The sequence below is a fragment of the Kogia breviceps genome, chromosome 8 (genome assembly GCF_026419965.1).
Source record: "Kogia breviceps isolate mKogBre1 chromosome 8, mKogBre1 haplotype 1, whole genome shotgun sequence".
NCBI classification, from domain to species: domain Eukaryota; kingdom Metazoa; phylum Chordata; class Mammalia; order Artiodactyla; family Physeteridae; genus Kogia; species Kogia breviceps.
In genome coordinates, this window is record NC_081317.1 from 53,247,697 (window position 1) to 53,270,695 (window position 22,999).

General features: G+C 36.3%; 1 protein-coding gene across 4 annotated transcripts in view; it reads right to left on the reverse strand.

Moving 5' to 3' along the window:
- Positions 1 to 22,999, reverse strand: part of FOCAD (focadhesin) — a 326,170-nt gene that overhangs the window by 236,353 nt on the left and 66,818 nt on the right. For all 4 annotated transcript variants that reach the window (XM_067041424.1, XM_059072504.2, XM_067041423.1 and 1 more), the window contains exons 6-8: positions 10,074 to 10,175; positions 3,790 to 3,994; positions 389 to 595 (exon numbers count right to left, since the gene is read on the reverse strand). In XM_067041424.1, the coding sequence (XP_066897525.1) occupies positions 389 to 595; positions 3,790 to 3,994; positions 10,074 to 10,175 (514 nt within the window). The remainder of the gene's footprint in view (positions 1 to 388; positions 596 to 3,789; positions 3,995 to 10,073; positions 10,176 to 22,999) is intronic.

Genomic DNA, 22,999 nt, shown 5'->3' on the forward strand with positions numbered 1-22,999 from the left:
ATGCAGAACTCCAGATAGGGAGAGCTGACTGTAAAGTTATATGTGTATTTTCCACTGCGTGGAGGATTGGCACCCCTAATTCTTAAGTTGTTCAAGGGTCAACTGAATTCTTCTATAGGGTGGGGCATATAAGTGTTTAATACTTGTGTCCTACATGAATAAATGAAAAAAATACCACAGTGGTAGACCCTTAACTGATGCTCCAAAGAGTATTTAATGACTCATTTTTATAATAAATGATAGTAGTACTATTGATGCATTACTAGTATGGTCTAATAGTATTAGATCAAAACACCTTTGATATGCAAGAAAGTAAGAGCACACCCACCCCGCTATTAAAAGACCTAATTAAGTGATAACTGACATTAAAACTTCTTACTATCCTTACCTCCTTCAGAAGTTCAACACTGTGCTCTAAAAGGTGAATTAAAGATGAGCATTCCCCAGTTATGTTTAAGCTGACTTCACAGACACACAGCAGCTGAAGGGTCATCTGGATAAGCTGAATTTTCCAGAAAACAGGATGACGCAAAAGGCTTAAATATACTTCTTCAATAAACAGCATCACTTCTGTTGTCTGTGTCAAATCTCTTATCTGTTTGAGAAACAATCTTGTGATATTAAAATAATACACAAACCAAAGGATAATTTTAGCTTCTACAAGAAGCTTTACCAATAAAATTTTTTTCCTCTAAACCTATAAAGACTTAAAAGGGATGAAGAAATTTATGTAACTCAGAGAGAGTTAAACCATACAACTCTGCTTTCTCCTTTTGTCACTAACCAAAACACAATTTGCTACTGTTTTTGTTACTGCTGGCTGGCACAAATTCTTTTCATTTATTTTTCTAACTACTCTGAGTGCAGATTTTTAAAGACAAATTACAAGACAGCACCAACATGTTGAAGGAAATTAATTAAAGTTGGTTCGAGTTCTCCAAATGGACTCTCTTTTCTATAATTTCAACATAGCTACCTGGAAGGAAAGGGTTGGCATGTTATTCTAATGCACTGCTAAGCCCTTCATCTGAATGAAATTTGCTCAGACAACCTTAACCGAGAGCATCATTTCCACACTTGGCAAATGCAGTGAAAGACATTCAAATGGTAGTGTCTTCTCAACTGGCTAATGTATTAGATAGGAAGGACTTGGGTGCTCTTGAAAATCCCAATTCAATTCAAACCCAGCTGTTCTGATCAAAATTCTGGAGTTAGTATTAAGGATATGGTCCTGATCACAGACACACTGGCATTTCCCAGAGATTACAAACAATGAACCATCTGCTTCAATCAGGAGCCTTGTGTCTGTTAAATTCATCAAGAGGAAAGCCTACACAGTTAACCAGCTGTACCTTTCACCAGTCGTTACCACCATAATAATCCAAAATGACTCTAAGTTATACACAGAGAGAGAAGTTAATTCCGAACAAACAAGAAGAAAAAAAACTATTAAAAGGTCAAGCGGAGGAGACAGCAGAGAATACTTAAGATATAAAAAATAAATGTGAACAGTACAGTAGCTAAATTATTTCATTCTTCTGCAAATATACAATGGCAAAGGCAAAAGGCCACTAAGAAAAGAAAGGAATTTAAAACAAAGTAAAGCCCCATGTTTATTTGACAATATATTTCCTTGAGTGCATTTTTTTGTACATACTTCAAATTTTCCCTAATAAAAAAAATTTTGAAAGACAACCTCAGCAACTTAGCATTAAAGGCTCTCTAATCTTTAACATTACCAAAATTCTTAACAAGAATACTTTGTAAGTAATAGTTTCTCTTTACGTAGAAATAGAACATGTGCAATGAATAATATGTGAGATGACAAAAGTCACAACGAAAAAGAACTACTGGGACCAAAGTCAACAGTGAAGTTCAAGGCAGGTTAAGTCCAGAAAAAGACAATTCCATAAATACAAAATGGAAGAACCATTGGAGTGAGAAGAAAAAGAAACAGGAGTTTCACTGACTATCATCTCATTGACCTGTGGGGTCAATAGGGTTGACAGCTATTTCTCAGGAAAAAAATTTTTAATTAACATGATGGTATTGAAATGCTCAGTATGGATCAGACCACATCTATACTACTGTATTCAGCTCTGAGAAGAACATTTCATAGTGACACATTCTCAACACCAATAAACTAGAGAATTCCTTGCAAATAACAGTGAAAAGTCAAAACCATTTCATGTGGAGAAGTAAAGAAACTGATGAAGAAAAGAAAGGAGGGAAGGAGGGAATAAAGGATCAAAGGGAAGAAAAGGAAGGAAGAGAGAAACAACACAAGATAGGACGCAGATGAACTTTTTTAAAAGCTTATTTTGCTTTGTTCTGAGAAGAAGGAGGACTAATGGGTAATCTTAGGAAAATGCAGGTCAATTAGAAGTACTTGCTAAAAAAAATAATAATAAATGGTTGCCTTGCAAAATAGCATGCTTCCTATCACTAAAATATTTAATTAGTCGTGGGATGGTTGTCTCTCAGAGAGGATAAGAAGTACCTATAACCCATGGGAAAATGGATAACATTGCCACTAAGACCCCTCCCAACTCTCAAATTCTTCATTCCAATAAAGCTGATTTGTTATTAAATGTATTTATGTCACTAGTCCCATTAGTTCCAAATGATGGATCTCTTTTTTCCTCACCTATCTTGACTATATCAACAAGCCACAGATTTCCAGAAATATTGCACAGAGCACACCTCTAGAAGTATTTAGGCTTGTCAATACAGGTTGATGATGATGAAGGCAAACATCTACCAAAGAGCACAGAACAGGGTAATGAAAGCATCGTATGGAAAAACTGTACACTAGTTCAAGACATCCGCCTTTACGTTGCTTTACTGCCCACACAAAACAAAAGCTTTGGAAAAGCCACAGGAGAATTCACTGTAATTAACTTTTCTCTGCCTTGATTACAGGAAAGCCTATTTATGAGCCATAAAAGAGTCACTCTAGTGACTCCTTGCTAACACAAACTTAAAACAGATCATCTGTGACCTCAAGTGATCACCTTGAAAAATAATCACAGATTCCCTCCATCAGCTAAGCAGCATGGTGTTCAGATTCTAGGCAAACAACAAACCTAGATGGTGGGGTAGGATAAATGAATCACTACACTCAAATCACAACAAGCTGGCAACTGGAATATTTTTTAAATCTGTAGTTATAGAGACATTCGCTCAAATTTATCTCTCCTGAATTCCCTAAGCATTTTATCCATACCTCTGTATGGTTAAAATACTTCATCCACCTACTTTGAATTATACAAATATATATACTAGTTTTAGCTCTCTTACTAGACTGTGGCCTTCCCAAGAGCAGGATCCATCAGGGTCACCACATATACTGTAAGGGGACTTGTGAAAACTGGAATCTAGCCAGCACTCAGCTGGTCAAGCCCTGCGTCCCTAGGGCTGCATCTGCCCAGAGAGATGCCTTTTCTCCAAACTTACACAAAGAGGACATTTTTTTTCCTTATAACCCTTCTCAGTCTCCAGCACAAGGAAAAACTCAGTGCAAAATTATTTTCCCTGAGAAGTCTTTCTTATAGTTTTCATTCCTACTAATCCTAAATGGACTATGTTGATTTATATTTCTGTGAATTTAGTTAACATTGTATATATTAAAGTGAAATCTAGAATTGTTTCCTTCATGATCTCCAAAACCCTGCAAGCATTTCTAGAGCTGTTTGCCAGATCACAAGGGCTCTATTTTATGTACAAAAATAACAATCACCACTTACTAATGCTGGTGCTATATTAGTGAAGGAGGAGGAAAGGCCTTACCTGCAAACATGGAACCATGTCGCAACACAGTTGTAGCATCTGTTGTTCCAATATTGATGGTTGTTCTTTGTCACAAAGAACCCGGGGGTGAAGTAAGACTTTGAGCAGAGCTAGTCGGAGTTTAGCATATTCTTGTAACTGGGATGGTTCACAATACAGATACCACAGAAACGGTGCCATTATTTGGATACATGAAACTTCTGACCTGCAAATAAGTCATGGAATGCATAAGCCAGTAACTGAGTTAAACAGAGTACCAAGCAAGTAAGTGTCAAACATCAAATTAGAGTTCATGACATATCATAAACTATGATACCACTGAGTGTATCTTTTTTTCATGACTCTTCTATTCCACCATGATCCACCTAAACCCATGCCAAACAGTTCTTTGTACACTGGGGAGAATGACTCAACACCTGGAGCCCACAAGCCTGATGCCCAGGACTAAGAGGGCCTCTACTTGCACACTAGAATAGCATCTATATCTCCAGGACCAGCCTTTGGTGAACATCAGAATCATCAAGAGAACCTTTTTTAGAATTATAGACATTAGGATCCATTTTTCCAGGAGTATGCAGGCATTTTTGGAAAACCTCAACAGGTAAGGTCCTATGTAAAACAAAGACAGACAGACATCCCAAGAAGATGATGATAACAGTTAACATTTACTTGTCAACTTGTTAGCACTCAGAGTGTGCAAGTTACTGCACTTTATGCCTTTAAACTCAATCAATCCTCACCACAACCCTATGAAATAAAAATATTATTATCCCATTATGCAGATACAGAAACTGAGGCAGAGAGAGGTAAAGTAATTTGTCAAGTCCCTCCTCTTAAGTTCTTCCCACTCAGAGGAGGAAGACTTTACAAATGTTTTGGATCTATTTAGATTACAATACATCCCAATAACTCCAAGTCCAAAGACACTAAAATGCCAGAATGACCTTTCAGATATAAAAATTTGATCATGTCATTAATCAGCTTGAAAAAATTTATGCTTAAGATAAAGTACTTAGCCCCATTCACAAACCCTTCATAATCTGGCCTCTTTCCAGCCTCATTTCTTGCTTTTCTCCATTCTCCACTGAACTACACTAAACTTCTTTCAGATCTCTAATCAAGCCATCTGGGCTTTCTTCTCACCTGCTGTTCCATCTACCTATAATACTCTCCCCTTTCTCCCTAATTTCTATCATCCTCTGCCTAATTTCTATCATCTTTCAGTTCTCCCTTTAAAATGACTTCCTGAGGGCCTTCCCTGATACCTAGCCTTGGTCAGATCCCCATTATGTGCTTGCACAGGACAATGACTTTATTGTCATTATTTATTTAATATCTCCATCCCCTGACAGACTATAAGCCAATGAGGGCATGAACCATGGATTTCTGTTTAATGCTGTATCCCAAATAACTATACACACTAGGCCCTCAAACAGATGCTCAATCATTAAATTAATCGATTCATTTACACTAAGTTATAGAGTAGATTTACAATTAGCATGCATCGATTAAATATCACAATTTTAATATTTTTCATATTGATTATTCATAAGTTATTACTAGATAAGATACAGAGATGAACCAGGCATTATCTATCCTTAAGAAGCATATAGTCTAACAGGGACAATCAGCTCTGTTTCTGGACTAGAGAATAGAAAGGGAAAACTGCTAAAAGAAAGGTGTAAAGTGCAATATTTATTGGAGGAAATGGCATTTGAGTTATGCCTGACAACATAATTTTATAATACTATACATCCCATAGCAATGTGATTTCAAAACACCATTAACATTAATAAAAATTTAAAAGTTACCAAATTGATAAGATTTAATCTATTCATTCATTCATTTATTTGCTTCACAAAATTTCTGAGTTCCTACAGTATACCATTCACTCTTCTATGTGCTAGAAACCAAGCAAGAGACAAAAACGGATGAAATCCATGCTCTGATGAAATCCATGCTCACAATCTGGAGGGACTTTTTTTTTCTCATGAGCACAAGCACACAATCCATAAAAAACAAAAAGACTTGTGAGTTCATAATTATGAAACATATGGCTTCATCACACCACCCGCTTTAGGAAACTAAAAAAAGTTTCATAGATTAAGCAAGTAGACAATGTATGTATGGGTTAGAATATGGAGCAGAGAAGAGATTTAAGAAACATTGTTCCTCCATCTCTCTCTAATAATGTACTCCCCAAAGAATAAATATTAGCCAGGTGTCAAAAACATCCATGAATAGCTTATCAGTTTTCTCCTACTTTGAAATGCTGAAGGTGAAATGCAAGGTTCATACAAAGAAATATATTTCCAAGATGCTGTTAATATTTGACATCAGGAGCATGATGTTGAGCTTTCCTAGGACAATATACTTTTAAAAAATCTCTGTGGCTTAATCTGTCCTGATTTTAGATTTTGCATTTCCTATGTGGTATCTGATGATCTACTATCACTGCAGTGGGGTATGCAATTAACAGGGCTTAAGGAGAAAAGGGAAATAATAAAACAGATAACCTGAAATCCCAAAGTGATTAAGAATATTTAAAAATGCAACCAATTGTGCACGTATCTACACACAAGGCTTTCATATATGTTCACCAAGGATAGAGAAGCAGTGGGAAAAGACTTGGAATGAAAATCAAAACACTGAGCCTTTGGGCCCAACTCTGCCACTAGCCACGTGACCTTGAGCAAGTCATTTAATGTTGCTCTCCTTAGTTCCCTCATCTGAAAAACTATGTGTTAGACTAGATAATCTTGAAGTATCCAGCCCTAAAGACCTTGACATCATTGTCAATCTACCCAATTCTCAGTTCTATAATGGTGAAGTCTTAACACCACAGGCCTTCTACAAATCAGTGCAGAATTTAACTGGAGAGTCATGCCCCCAAAAATCTAGCACGAAGATACACTGCTATTTCAGGACATCTGTTGATACATTCTATTAAAAGTGAACCCATACATTTAGGCTAGCACCGTTCTACTCTACCACCTCCAGCGAGGTTTTTTCCCACACTTGTAATACAGTTTGTAAAACAGCTATATTCTTTGTGTGACTTGATAGCTCATTCCTGGGATCTTTCATTTCATTTCTGGGATATATATATATACATACATACACAAACACACACACACACACACACACACACACACACATATATATTTGCATACATTAAAGTTCACTTTTTGTGCTGTAAAATTCTATGGGTATTGATAAATGCATAGTGTCATGTATCCACCATTGCAATGTCATATGAAATACTTTTACTGCCTTAAAAATCCTCTATACTTCACCTTTTTAACCCTACCTTCCTCCCCCCAACAAACCCCTAGAAAGTACTAATCTGTTTGTCACTCTATAGTTTTACATTTTCCATAATGTTACATAAATGGAATTATACAGCATGTAGACTTTTCCAAAAAAAAAGTGAACCCAGCTACTCTAATCAACAATTCCTAACACAGAAAGAGCTAGAATACAAGCTATTGTCACAATATGTTGCCTCCTTCCTATAGCTGTAAATCACTATTTATATTCTTATTAAATTACCAAACTTCCTTCATTACCTTGTAAATGACAATATAAAAACTACTAAGTTAACTTACTCTAAAATTAAATCTCAAGAAACTAAGAGTTTGCTGAAAGTGCAAGCAGAGTGATCAATTTCATCCTGCAAAGAACAGTCTCATAGTGCAAAAGTAGAAATGAGACAACTGTAATTATTCTTTGCAAATAAATATAAAATAATTTAAAACTTCTAAAAAGCTCTAGATAGTATACTCTAACACTCAGAATTCAAATGAAAGGAATAAGTCAATGAAAGCTTATCCATAAATAAACCAAACTCAGTTAATAATCTCTTCTCCTTATGACTATCTGGACATATATCATTAGAAGAACTACTTTCAAATTCCAATATAATACTCCTTTGAAAGGAAACAACCAAAAAGTAAGTTAATTACTTGCTGACTAACTAAAGCATTGGAAAAGAGAGATATTTGTAAGGATTACCCTAAAAACAAGCTAATAACAAATATGGCACATCAGCAGCAACAAAGTATCCCAATCTATTTAACAAGAGAAACTTCATTAAACAAATGTTTATAAATTTGTTATTTTTGCTCTCTGACTTGGATGAACAAAGACTTTTTTAGTAAATATTAATCTTACCTTTGAAAATGCAGTCCTAGGTGAGGGAAGAGAGGATGATAATAATGTTTATTTTAAGGTATTCATCCAATTGTTACATGGACTTTTATCACTGGCAGATGATTACAAGGTTCCCTATATCTCTTTAAAACTTCCTGTAGCAGTATATCCTGCCTGGAAATTCCATCTAAAATTGAAGTTATAGACTCAGAAACAATGTTCTAATACATTGTATGTATAGGACACTCTAAGACCTTCAAGAGCAAGAACACATGAACAGTAGCTAGTGTGATAAATGTAACTCAGGCATTGGATTACTTGGGACAATGGTACCATCCCATCATAACCTTGTGTGACGTACTAAGTATGCAGTGATATTATATTTTAGGAAGCACTCTACAACCCACTGCCTGGGCCCCACCAATCTGTGGGCCTCATGTGTATATATATATATATATATATATATATAAATTCAACATTTATAAAGCACCCAAAAATGTGCCAGGAATTATTAATACGAAGAATATTGAAACAGTCTCTGCCTCAAGAAAGTAAGAAAGTTTCACAGTTAATGGAGGAGAATAATTATAAGACTATACAGTAAGTATAATGATGTTAGAAATCACAACTGAAGTTACTAAGGGAGCATGTAAAAGAGACATCTAATTCAGCCTGTGGTAAGTAAACACTTCCTAGGAGAGACAATACCTAAACAGAGATTTTTTTTGATTTTTTTTTTTAGTTTTTTGGCCACACCACACAGCATGTGGGATCTTAATTCCCAGACCAGGAATCAAACCCATGCCCCTTGCAGTGGAAGCGCGGAGTCTTAACCTCTGGACCACCAGGCAAGTCCCTAAACAGAGATTTAAAACAGAGAAATTAATCAAGAAAGGGCTAGGGTATTAGAAAAGGGCTGGGATGAGATTCAAGAAGTAAGATAGATACTAATAAGCAAAAGCACAGAGGTGAGAAAACAGCACTGTTTCCTGTATGGAACCAAAGCAAGTCAGTGTATTGCTGAAATACATAATTCATAAATTATGAGATAAAGATAGGAGAAAATAAAATTGGTGAAACAGATCATACACAGAGCCTAGCATGACATAATAGATTTCATCCTGTAGCTCAGGGATTTTCCAACTATTTCAGAGACCAAACTATTGTTTTCCAATAGAAAGCTTCCATAAGATATCAACACGTAAAAAAACAGTCTATAAGAAAAAGAGCTTAAGGGGTGCGAGGGTGTTTCCATGCTTAGCCTATACACTGCAAGTGCAGTTTGAAAATCACAGCTGTAGCAAGTTAAGAAAGGGAGTGATGCAATAAGACCTGCTCTTTTTTTTTTTTTTTTGCAGTATGCGGGCCTCTCACTGTTGTGGCCTCTCCCGTTGCGGAGAACGCACAGGCTCAGCGGCCATGGCTCATGGGCCCAGCCGCTCTGCAGCATGTGGGATCTTCCCAGACCAGGGCATGAACCTGCGTCTCTTGCATCGGCAGGCGGACTCTCAACCACTGCGCCACCAGGGAAGCACAAGATCTGCTCTCTTGATGCATCACCCTGATGGATGCTTAGAGAATGTCCTTGAGCAGGATGAGATCGGAGGCAGAGATGCCAGTTAGGAATAGGTGGCAATAGCCACAGTAAGAGATGACCACCTGAGCCAGTGCCATAGTAATCAGGATGTGAGAAAGCTTTGAGGACCATCAGAAGGCGAAGCTAAACTAACTGCACATATGGCAGCTATCTGGTCCCAGTTGGCAGGACTACTTAATCCCAACTGGCACTGGTTTCTAATGGAGAGATTAACTCACTAATCAATTTCCAGAGGGAAGAACCTGTCTTCCGTATGTACCACGTAGTAGTTTACCAAATATTTCCAATCAACTTCCCCAACTAACCAATGCTTAGCTTATTTAATAATAGCTTTTCTCATAGTCAACATTTCAACAATCAGTAAATCTGGTAGGATTTTTTTCTCTTAGCCTTAAAAAGAAAATAGAAAACTATATCCTGCTTTAAGACATTTCTTTACTTCAGAAGAAAACATTACAGTCAAAGAAGCTTAAAAGAAAAACTCTAAAATTAGCATATACTATTCATCTCCCTCATTTATTTTATTTTACATTACCTTTCAGGGCATTGCTGGAAAAAAGTTGTCAGCTGTTGCAAAAGTACTGGCCAGCAATCAGGTCTGTGTTCAAGCACAGTGATCAAAGGCTGAGGATGGCTTCTGAAAAACAGAAAGTCACATTGGAAGCTGTCATCTCAGGACTATACCTTCTTTATATCCAAATATAGCTACAAAAAAAGCCACTACCATCTAGATTCAAAATTGTCAAAAAACTATCATTTGAAAAAAAAAAACAAAAAACTATCATTTGCTGCATTTGTTGCAGAGTTGGCTCATTAGAACTATTTTTCTCCTATATCTAATTCTTTTCCAAAAAAGGGAATAAACCTGGGTCTTAGAGACCCAAATTTGACAGCAGACTCTGCCATTTAATAGCTGTATGACTTTGACCAAGCTTCTCAATCCAATAGCTCTTTCATATCCATCCCCTTGATTCCTGCATTCTTGGAAATCACTCCACCTCCTCCTCTTGCTGATCTCTTTCCAAACCTGGAAGGTTCCATCTCCTCTAACACTGCCCCAACCTATAAGCACTATCTCTCCATCTCTGTTCCCACTTACCCCATTTTTCTCAGTATATGGTTCTGTGTTTCCCCAGTATACTTAAGGTGAGAAAAAAGAAAATATTTCTCCCATATCAAATAACAAACTCTGCAAATTATAAATTCTTGAAATTTTTGTTGAACAAGGACAAATCTTTTATCTGGGTTATATTGATTAAGATACCTAAAAGACTATATAAAATAAAAGATCTGAAATGTGAAGGATCCTCATATAATGGGGTTATTTTTAAAAAATGAAAAAAGCACAAATTATTTTAAATAGTTCAAAAAGTCTAATAGAAATGGTAAATTCATTAGCCTTTTAAACTATGAAGTACTAAAGTTTTGATGTGGCTTTTTTTATTGTTAGTTTCAGGTGTACAGCAAACTGATTCGGTTATACATATATACATATGTATATATCTATATTCTTTTTTGATTTTTTTCCATTATAGTTTATTACAAGATATTGAATATAGTTTCCTGTACTACACAGTAAATCCTTGTTATTTACCTATTTTATATATAGTAGTGTGCATCTATTAATCCCATACTCCGAATTTATCCCTCCCCTCTCCCTTCCCCTTTGATAACCATAAGTTTGTTTTCTACGTCTGTGAGTCTGTTTCTGTTTTGTAAATAAGTTCATTTGTACTATTTTTTATTTTTTTTAAGATGTTTTTTGATGTGGACCATTTTTAAAGTCTTTATTGAATTTGTTACAGTTTTGCTTCTGTTTTATGTTTTGGTTTTTTGGCTGTGAGGCATGTGGGATCTTAGCTCCCCAACCAGGGATCAAACCCACACCCCTTGCTTTGGAACGCGAAGTCTTAACCACTGGACCTATGGGAAGTCCCTGTACTGTTTTTTAGATTCCACATATAAGTGATGTCATAGAATATTTGTCTTTCTCTGTCTGACTTACTTCACTTATATGATCATCTCTAGGTCCATCCATGTTGCTGCAAATGGCATTATTTCATTCTTTTTTTATTTTTTTAACTTTTAATTTTATTTTGTAGTTGATTAACAATGTTGTGTTAGTTCAGGTGTACAGCAAAGTGATTCAGTTATACATATATGTATATCTATTCTTTTTCAAATTTTTTTAAATTAAAAATGCTATTTGAAAAAAAAATTCAAAGTATATAGATGCATCTATCTTTTTTACATAAAAAGAATCATATCCATAATACTTTTCTTTAATCTTAATTTTTAACCGAATAACATAGCACTAGCAATGTTTAAAAAAAGAAAAAGATCAGTCACACCCAAATGATTTTTTAAAACAGCCTTCTTGGTGGTTCTCAAAATGGAATTGCCTTACCAGTAATATCAGCATCACCTGGGAACTTGTTAGAAATGAAACTAAATTCTCAGGCCTCAGCCAGGCCTAATAAATAGCTCTCCAGACAATTCTGATGCACTGCTATAAAGCAGTGGTGCTCAACCCTGGTTGCATGTTTGATTCATCTGTGGAGCTCTTTTTAAAATACCAATGCCCAGGCTTCAATTATACTGGGGTTGCTAGGAGTGGAGCCCAGGCATTAGTAATTTTTAAAAACTCTTCCAGCAATTCCAATGTGTTGCCAGGTTGAAAACTGGTACAAGTGAAAAACCACAGAAGAGGGAGGTTAGGAGTTGGGATGTTTTCTGATTTTTCTCTCTCTTAAACAGAAAAGTATGGCAGATCCATCACACTGAAACCCTCATGTTAAACACCTCTCTGACACTACTATACAGTTTCTGGGTATTATAACACCATCTCTCTATTTTCTCCTCAACCTCACCTAATCTATTAGACACTAACTTCACATGCTGGCAGCCTCCTGTTTGTTAAAGCACAGGCTATTTCTGACTGATCAGATTACAGCCATTGCTAAAGCATCGCTCCAAGCAACTTTTTATGCCAAAACTCAAAGATCCTATCAAAATCACATTTCCAAATTCCAAACTCTTTGGCAGTTAAACCTATCTAGAATTTGCTTCTGCTCTAGTTGCTACAGATATGAGGACACAAATGTTACAAATCCTTAAAGCCTCTCAGGTATGTCACATCAGCCGAACTTCTTAGATTACGAATTCGGTAGGTCATGTTCAAGCAAACATGAATAAAAAGGAAAGAACAGCAACTGCAATTATTTTAGCTATGGGTTTTCCTTCTGACAAGCACCATATTGAAATGAGGAGCATCAGATATGACCATCTATTAGTCCTCCAGCTCATGGTGGCATTCATGACTATTTAAGAAGAAAATCCAACAAGTTGCCACATAGTTTTTGTGTGATCATAAAGCACTTAAGTGCTTTGCAATACTCTTCCCTTATAAGTCACCCCCTAACTCTTCCCACCCCTCAAATTGCCACCCTCAAAAACTGTCAAGAATCTATCTCCTGTTTAAAAACTGTCAAGAATCTATCTCCTTTTAAAAACAGTCTTGTCCAGGTTAAATCAGATCAACAGAGGTAAGAGATAGTAATTTTAAAGTAGGATTAGGAATGATGCGTATATAGCAAACAACTCTGTTATAATTTAGCTTCTACCTCACTGGAATTGTGGGACCCACTCTGCTTTGTTGCACGAAGTTGAAGGCCCGCTTTACTAGCACTGGGGTTCAGCAAATTCTTTTTAGTATCTCAGACTTAAAACTCTAAAGATGAGATTAAGAAGAATATAAAATAGGGATTTATCCAGATTAATTACTGACTTAGACATCTGGATAATTAACTTTTCCAGAGAATTGTTTATGTCAGATCCAAGTGGAAATACTGTAGGAATAATATACAATATTGATTCCAAGAAGTTAAAAACCTCAAGGGAGAAAGGAAGTCCAAATTAAAAACGTTGAATATTACTACTGATTAACATTGATTACCAATATTATACTATTTCAACTGAGTACAACTAACTTAAAATCAATTATAATTGCCAAAATTTTGTTTTAATACTTTGAGCAAAGAATGAATTTGAAGCAAAGAGCTAAATTCTCCCTTGTGAATCATCAAATTGGTATGTGAATGCACATTTAAAATAATATGTAAAGCCTTATGCTTTATAAAATGGACACAGTTTTTTGTTGTTGTTGTTGTTTTTGTTTTGTGGTATGCGGGCCTCTCACTGTTGTGGCCTCTCCCGTTGCGGAGCACAGGCTCCGGACGCGCAGGCTCAGCGGCCATGGCTCAAGGGCCCAGCTGCTCCGCGGCATGTGGGATCCTCCCAGACCGGGGCATGAACCCGTGTCCCCTGCATCGGCATGTGAATTCTCAACCACTGAGCCACCAGGGAAGCCCTGGACACAGTTTTTAATTCAATATACTTTATCGTGCAACTGCCATACATGGGGGGTTCTCAATCTTGGCACTACTGACATTTGGAATCAGATCATTCTTTGTTGTGGGCATTGTTCAATGCACTATAGGATGTTTAAGAGCATTCCTGACCTCTACCCACTAGATGCTAATAGCATTCAACCTGGGCACATGACAATGGAAAATGTCTCCAGACATTACCAAGTGTCCCCTGGGGCCACAGTTGTCCCTGGTTAAGAACCACTGCACTAGGTAAAATGGCAAGAACTATGAGGCACAAAACTCACAAAAACATAGTACTAGCCCCGAGTTACTCAAAAAGACTATTATCCCACCTTCATCCTTCTTTATACTGAACCAAAAGCAGTCAATTGATCATGCTCAAAATTTGAAGATTCTTATGGAAATATAATCATTATATAATCATGGAAATCAATATAATATAATATATAATCAATATATAATCAATATAATATAATCAATATAATCATGAAATATTAACATTAAATGCACAAGAGTAATGGTAGAGGAGAAACTAGAAGACTTAAAATGGAAAACAAATGTAAAATTATTCCTTTGCAAAACATAGAAGCATGTTCCAAAATAAACAAACAGCATAAATATTATGCATGCTAACTTGCTATGATAGAAAATATAGTTATTTTCCATTTAAAATATTATAACTAGAGCATTTTAAATGTCATAAGGAAAGCAATTATACTCCAATAAAGATGTTAAAAAAAAGTCATAAGGCTAAGTATAGTTCACTCCTGAAATATTCAAGGATTGATTCTTAAATTAATGGATTATTCAAGATTTTTCTTTTCTTTCTTCTCACTCACTGCTTGTTAGCCATTTCTTTCAAGTACCTCACTTCTTTCAAGTACCTCCAACTGAGAAAGGTCAAGGTAAATGGAAGAAACCACAATTTAAAGTAAATTTTGCTCTTCATTAGGACTGTTGATCAAAAAAAGAAATAACGTGGTACAAAAGAACACCAAAACAAAACCTAGGTTATGCCTTAAAATATCAATTATACCCAAACCTGGTATTCAAGGCATAAAGAGTAAGTTGCCTAAAACACTTTATTCAAAGTGATAGATGGGTTGAACATACAATCAACCTGATAACTTGTAAAGCAAACAGTGACAGACAATAAGCTCTACAATTATGAAAAACAAACACAAATGTGGGACACTGAAATCACTGTTATTATATATATATGCAGGACCTACATAGCATCATCCAAATCATTTACTGTTATGCTGCCACAACCATGTCTCAGAAGAAAAACTAACAGTATGGTACTGGCACAAAAACAGAAATATAGATCAATGGAACAGGATAGAAAGCCCAGAGATAAACCCACACACATATGGTCACCTTATCTTTGATAAAGGAGGGAAGGAAACACAGTGGAGAAAAGACAGCCTCTTCAATAAGTGGTGCTGGGAAAACTGGACAGCTACCTGTAGAAGTATGAAATTAGAACACTCCCTAACACCACACACAAAAATAAACTCAAAATGGATTAAAGGCCTAAAGGTAAGGCCAGACACTATCAAACTCTTAGAGGAAAACATAGGCAGAACACTCTACGACATAAATCACAGCAAGATCCTTTTTGACCCATCTCCTAGAGAAATGGAAATAAAAACAAAAATAAACAAATGGGATCTAATGAAACTTAAAAGCTTTTGCACAGCAAAGGATACCATAAACAAGACCAAAAGACAACCCTCAGAATGGGAGAAAATAGTTGCAAATGAAGCAACTGACAAAGGATTAATATCCAAAATTTATAAGCAACTCATGCAGCTCAATAACAAAAAAAAACAAACAACCCAATCCAAAAATGGGCAGAAGAACTAAATAGACATTTCTCCAAAGAAGATATACAGATAGCCAACAAACATATGAAAGAATGCTCAACATCATTAATCATTAGAGAAATGCAAATCAAAACTACAATGAGATATCATCTCACACCGGCCAGATTGGCCATCATCAAAAACTCTAGAAACAATAAATGCTGGAGAGGGTGTGGAGAAGAGGGAACACTCTTGCACTGTTGGTGGGAATGTAAAATGATACAGCCACTATGGAGAACAGTATGGAGGTTCCTTAAAAAACTACAAATAGAACTACCATATGACCCAGCAATCCCACTACTGGGCATATACCCTGAGAAAACCATAATTCAAAAAGAGTCATGTACCAAAATGTTTATTGCAGCTCTATTTACGATAGCCAGGACATGGAAGCAACCTAAGTGTCCATCAACAGATGAATGGATAAGGAAGATGTGGCACATATATACAATGGAATATTACTCAGCCATAAAAAGAAATGAAACTGAGTTATTTGTAATGAGGTGGATAGACCTGGAATCTGTCATACAGAGTGAAGTAAGTCAGAAGGATAAAAACAAATACCGTATGCTAACACATATATATGGAATCTAAAAAAAAAAAAATGTCATGAAGAGATTAGTGGTAGGATGGGAATAAAACACAGACCTACTAGAGCATGGACTTGAGGATATGGGGAGGGGGAAGGGTAAGCTGTGACGATGTGAGAGAGTGGCAGGGACATATACACACTACCAAATGTAAATTAGATAGCTAGTGGGAAGCTGCAGCATAGCACAGGGAGTGAACCTCTGTGCTTTGTGACCACCTAGAGGGGTGGGATAGGGAGGGTGGGAGGGAGGGTGACTAAAGAGGGAAGAGTTATGGGAACATATGTATATGTATAACTGATTCACTTTGTTGTAAAGCAGAAACTAACACACTATTGTAAAACAGTTATACTCAAATAAAGATGTTAAAAAATAAATAAATAAAATAAAATTTAAAAATAAAAGAGTCAAGAGTTCCAAATTCACATTCTGTCTCTGCAACAAACTGTGTAATCTCAAGCAAGAGATTAACCTCTCCTGGGCAAAGTTTCTTCATCTGTAAAATGAGGAAATCAGACTAAGTACCTTCCAGTGCTAAAGTTATAGAACCCAGGTCACCCATTAAAGCCCTAATCTTCGTACTGCTCGGGACCAGAGGTGGAACCAAACCTGTAAAGGCAGAAACCAATAAAGATGGCTCTCAACTATTAATAATTCTATGCCAAGCTTAAACGGCTTTAAGGCCAATGTCTAATAAAATCTAAGGCCTCAAAACAGAGGTCTCCTATTTTTATCTCAAAGAAATAAAGCATCCTATATTTTTTACTTCAGAGAGAAATGCAGTGCTGTATCCAGAATAAGCCCACCGAAAATTTTAAATCAAGATTTCCTAACTCCTAAGACATCAAGTAGATTCTGTTTTCTTCTTAAAAGAGAATAACATTGTTTCTAAAATTGAAATCAATACAAACCAGGCAATCAGGTCACCCTTCATTGCCCTCTAGTGCCTCTAATTTCTCCTTCACTGTGTGGTTATTATTATTGTTGCCGCTGTTGTTGTTATTGTTGTTGTTTTTCTGCCATAGATGAGCCAATTTGTTGTATGTTCTTTGGCACTTTCCCATTTCGTGATTTGTAGATGATTTAACTGCCATTTTAAGTAAAGCATTTAATACAGTAACTAGCACACAGACTATTCCATAAATGGGGTACTATTATGATTATCATGCAGGTAAATTTGTATCTTAAACTAGAGCATAAGCAGCTTGAAAGCTGGGTGTCTATCTTCTTACTCTTATGTTTCCCTTTCAGTGCCAAACACACATCTAAAATAAATGTAACAAACACACACTTTCCCCAAAGCACCTTTTAAACTCTTTGAATGGATCATGAAAAACCAACATCACAACCCCTCTAAGTACATTGTTTCAAAGTCCACATTGTCTGGAGAAAAAAAGCACAGAGGAAGCATGCAGAGTGAGTTGGTACCTAATACTTCAGGGCTCCCTGCCCTTTAATAACATTGTCAACAACACAGAGCAGCACATGCATCTTAGCAGAATGGAGCGGGGGAGGGAGTAAATGATAAATTCGTGGTTCCACTAGACTAGCGCAGAGACAACGATAAAATAAGGTATTAACTAGATTCACCTTTCCAAGTATAAATACATCAATCTTAATAGAAAAGAGGGAGCAAAAAAAAAATTAGTCTTGTAGTAGGCAAAAAGCAAAAGTTACTTGTAACCTTTAAGTCACCTCAACCATTCTGCTACATCTCTGAATGTAGGAAAGCTATGATTTGATTTACATCTTAAATTCAGCGATAGACACAGATTGCCTTTTCTGTGTGAGGAAACAATGCTTGCAGTCACCATGCATTTTCATGTATGCAGCTGTGACCCTGGCGCTTTCAGAAGCATAGCATAGCACTTACTACATCAAATATGCATTTTAAAAGCATTTCTCTACCTGCTCTGAATTTTGATTTGAAAGAGCTGGTTAGAAGCCAAAGTGGGATTAAAAAAAAAAAGCTCTGCAGATTTTAAGATAAAAAATGCATAACAGGGACTTCCCTGGTGGCTCAGTGGTTAAGAATCCACCTGCCAATGCAGGGGACAAGGGTTCAATCCCTGGTCTGGGAAGATCCCACATGCCGCAGAGCAACTAAGCCCATGCACCACAACTACTGAGCCTGTGCTCTAGAGCCCATGAGCCACAACTACTGTGTCTGTGCACTGCAGCTGCTGAAGCCTGCGCCCCTAGAGCCTGTGCTCCACAACAGGAGAGGCCACTGCAGTGAGAGGCCCGCTCACTGCAGCGAGGAGTGGCCCTCGCTCGCCACAATTGGAGAAAGCCTGTGCGCAGCAATGAAGACCCAACTCAGCCAAAAAAGAGAAAAAAAACAAGCATAATAAAAATTGTTAAGATTCCACAATGACTATTACTATAAAAAAGAAAAATTAAACAATAATTGTGAATCATTATCTATCCTATAGAGTCTTAAGACAATGCATTTCATCCTTTCCAAAAAAAGAAGACTTGGAGCAAAAATTATTTCAATTTTGACATTTTTGACTAATTTTCTTTTTTCTTTAGGTCTATAACACAGATAGGGAAAGATCTCTTTGAAAAGAGACTTCATATCACAATGGTTCTGCCCTCACAATGAACCTTTCCCAGGATCCCTATTTTGAGAGGCAGGGTTTTAATGCAAAGGTGTCTGCCAATGTCAGAAGTCTGGAACTATTTTAGGTACAAGGTGATGGCTGGGGGGAAACACACAGATATGGAGGGGTCCAAAACGTCCATTACTAAATTACATCCTTGATTAGGGGTGGGGGGAGGTGGAAAACTAGAGATAAGATAAATACGCTAAGGCAAAAATTACAACATTTTATGCTCTTCAAGACATTTATCAGCAAATTACCATATCAATTTTCAAATTAAGCATGCACACTTAGAAGAACTTATAAAATATTTTCTAGTGGTAATTGCTAACTGGAAGATTGTATACTATGTATAGATTATTATTTACGTCTGATTTTAAATCCCAAGTGTAAACTCCAGGTGATTGGAACCATAAATTGCGAACAAAGACTTCCCTGGGTGGGAAAGAGGAGAGAAAAGAGGAAGTGAAAACAGAAGCAAAACATGCAGTGCCACAGAAAGAATCAAACTGCAAAAAGACAGATGGGGGACTTCCCTGGCAGTCCAGTGGTTAAGACTCTGCACTTCTACTTCTGGGGGCTCGGGTTCAACCCCTGGTTGAGGAACTAAGGTCCCACATGCCGAAAAATAAAAAAAGACAGATGGCCCTTGGAACGTATTATTGGCTATGCTTCCCCAATTACTGCCCTAGCTTCTTTCTTATCCTCAACTCTACTGAGCTTTCTCAGGGACAGATCTGACACTGATACCCCCTTCTTTCCCACCTTCTTTTTCCTAATTTCTGTAAAAAATTTCATTTATCCATTAAAGCAAGAATTCACAAGCCCTCTGAAATTATATGCAAAATTTTGAGTACATATACCTGTGTACATTTTCTAGGGGAAGGTACAAAACTTTTATGAGATTCTCAAAGAAGGTCCTGACCTCCCCTCCAAAAAAGGGTAAGTGCTAGTAAATTAAATCTAAGTATACCTAAGGTAATTACTGCAATTCAGCCTTGTTAAACTCCTGCTTCCAAAGAAAACTATAAAGTATGCTTCTATTTCCCGAAAAAAGTTATATATGATGTGCCTAGAAATGGTGGCTTCCCACCTACTGAAGTTTTTGTAACTTCAGCAAAATAAAACCTGTAAATGCATTCTAATGGTTCCAAACCCTGTGGCAGCTTGACTGTAAAGTACAGACAATTTAATAATGGTGTCATGCTTCCTTTATGATAAATAAAACCAAACATCTACACCTCAGGAGATCCCTTTAGATAATATATTCAACTGTTGAAATAATCAGCTCCCCAAAAAGCAAAATGCTTATTTTGACAACAGAAACATATAACAATAGCTGATGGTCAAAAAATCAAAAAAACACTTGATTTTTTTTTTCAAGTGTTACAGGATTCTAAGCAACCTCGTTAAGAAACAATAAATGCAATATGGAAATTTGCATAGAAATGAAAAACAATAACAACTACTCTTAATAGACTAGGAGGTTTATTTTCAGGAACTTAAGAAAAGTAATTTACCTCCAGAAATAAATGTAAAAGGGAAAAACACTGAAAATTCATTGGACTTGGTAAGTATACAAAAATATTACAGAATAAATAAAATGTGATATATCCATGCAGTAAAATATTATTCAGCCATAAAAGGAATGAAGTACTAAATAATGCTACAATGTAGATGAACCTTAAAAACATTATGCTATGTGGAAGAAGCCAGACATAAAAGGCCACATATTGTATGATTTTATTTCTATGAAATGTCCAGAAAAGGCAAATCCACAGATAGAAAAGTAAGCAGTGTTTTATATCTATAGTAGGAGGTATTAGAGAAAGACTGCTAATAGGTATGGGGCTTCTTTTGGGGGTGATAAAAATGTTCTGGAATTAGATAGTGGTATAGTTGAACAACTTTGTGAGTATAATAAAAACCACTGACTTGTATACTTTATTTTATTTTATTTTTTTTAACATCTTTATTTGAGTATAACTGTTTTACAATAGTGTGTTAGTTTCTCCTTTACAACAAAGTGAATCAGTTATACATATACATATGTTCCCATAACTCTTCCCTCTTGTGTCACCCTCCCTCCCACCCTCCCTATCCCACCCCTCTAGGTGGTCACAAAGCACAGAGGTGAACTCCCTGTGCTATGCTGCAGCTTCCCACTAGCTACCTAATTTACATTTGGTAGTGTATATATGTCCCTGCCACTCTCTCACATCGTCACACCCTTCCCCCTCCCCATATCCTCAAGTCCATGCTCTAGTAGGTCTGTGTTTTATTCCCATCCTACCACTAATCTCTTTATGACATTTTTTTGTATACTTTAAAAGGGTGAATTTTATGGTATACAAATCATATCTCAATCAAAAAGGAATTAAAAAATATGCCAAACTTAACTCAGCCATATACTATTTTAAATTTAATTAACCTCTTTCGATTTTAGAAAAATTCATATGTATCATGTGAAGTATACTGTCAATATAAATAATCATAATAACTTGGATTTCCCTTACAAAGAAAATAAGTTCAAATCAGAATCTCATTTATTACCTGAATATCCATGGTTGATATCTTAATTGTGCCCATTTTAAAGATGCAGATGTAGGAGGAAAGAAAGTTAACCGTCTTTGTCTAATGTCACTATGAAATAATATAACGTTGTTCAGTGTTTTAACCATTTGTCCAGTGATTTCTAAACGAATTTCCACATCAGAATCTCTTGAGACTTTTAAAAAATACATGGATTCTACGTACCCACACTGGCTCCCACCCAAGCTTTCTAAATCAGAATCTATAGAGGTGGGACTTCAGAATCTGTAGCTTAAGTGAATTCCCAGGGATTCCTACCATGTCCACATTGAAAGCATATCTATATCCCCACTGCCACTAGTAAATCTGAAGGGAGTGGTAGAGTTGGGAAATCACCATTTTGAAATTATCACAGTGAAAATTAATGCGGGGGGGGGGGCAGCTGTGACTTTAACAAGGAACAGGATATTTGCATGGTCTCGTAGCATCTTCCTCACAGACTGCTTGTTAGTTACAAGAAGAAGATGATAACTATACAGTAGAGAAACCATACATCACCTTGATGGGGTAATCAAAATTAAAATCACCAGTGAGGGACAAGATGGACATCAGTGTCTCCAGATATGATATCCTGAGAAAGACATAACATCATTCTTAGAGTATTCAAAAATGTCAATGTTATAAAAGATAAAGGATGAGAAATTTTCCAAATAGTTCCAAATTTTAAAAGACTAAAAAGATATGACAATTAAATGTAATATATGATACTAAACTAGAGCCCATAGACTAAAAATAAAAAGGAAAAAGGTATGAAAGGACATTATTAAAACAAACGGCAAAACTGGAATATGGACCATAGATAAAAGTATTATATCAATGTTAAATTTTCTTGATTTGATAACTGTACTCTGGTTATATATGAGAATATCCTTGTTCTTAGAAAGCATACCCTACTGAATATATGTAATCTACTCTCAAAATTTTTTTAAATTATATAGAGAGACGGATAATGCAAATGTGGCAAAGGGTAAAAAAATTGATGAATCTAGGTAAATGGCATATGGAAATTTTTTGTACTATTCTTGCACCTTTTCTGGAACTTTAAAATTTGTTCAAAATAAGTTTAAAAATAAAACCTTCAATGACTTCCCACTACTCTTTTTTTTTAAATAAATTTATTTATTTATTTATTTATTTATGGCTGTGTGGGGTCTTCACTGCCGCGCGCGGGTTTCTCCTAGTTGCATCGAGCAGGGGCTACTCTTCGTTGTGGTGCACGGGCTTCTCACTGCAGTGGCTTCTCTTGTTGCACAGCATGGGCTCTAGGCACGCGGGCTTCAGTAGTTGTGGCTCACAGGCTCAGTAGCTGTGGCACACTGGCTTAGTGGCTCCAAGGCATGTGGAATCTTCCCAGAACAGGGATCGAACCTGTGTCCCCTGCATTGGCAGGCATGTTCTAAGCCACTGCGCCACC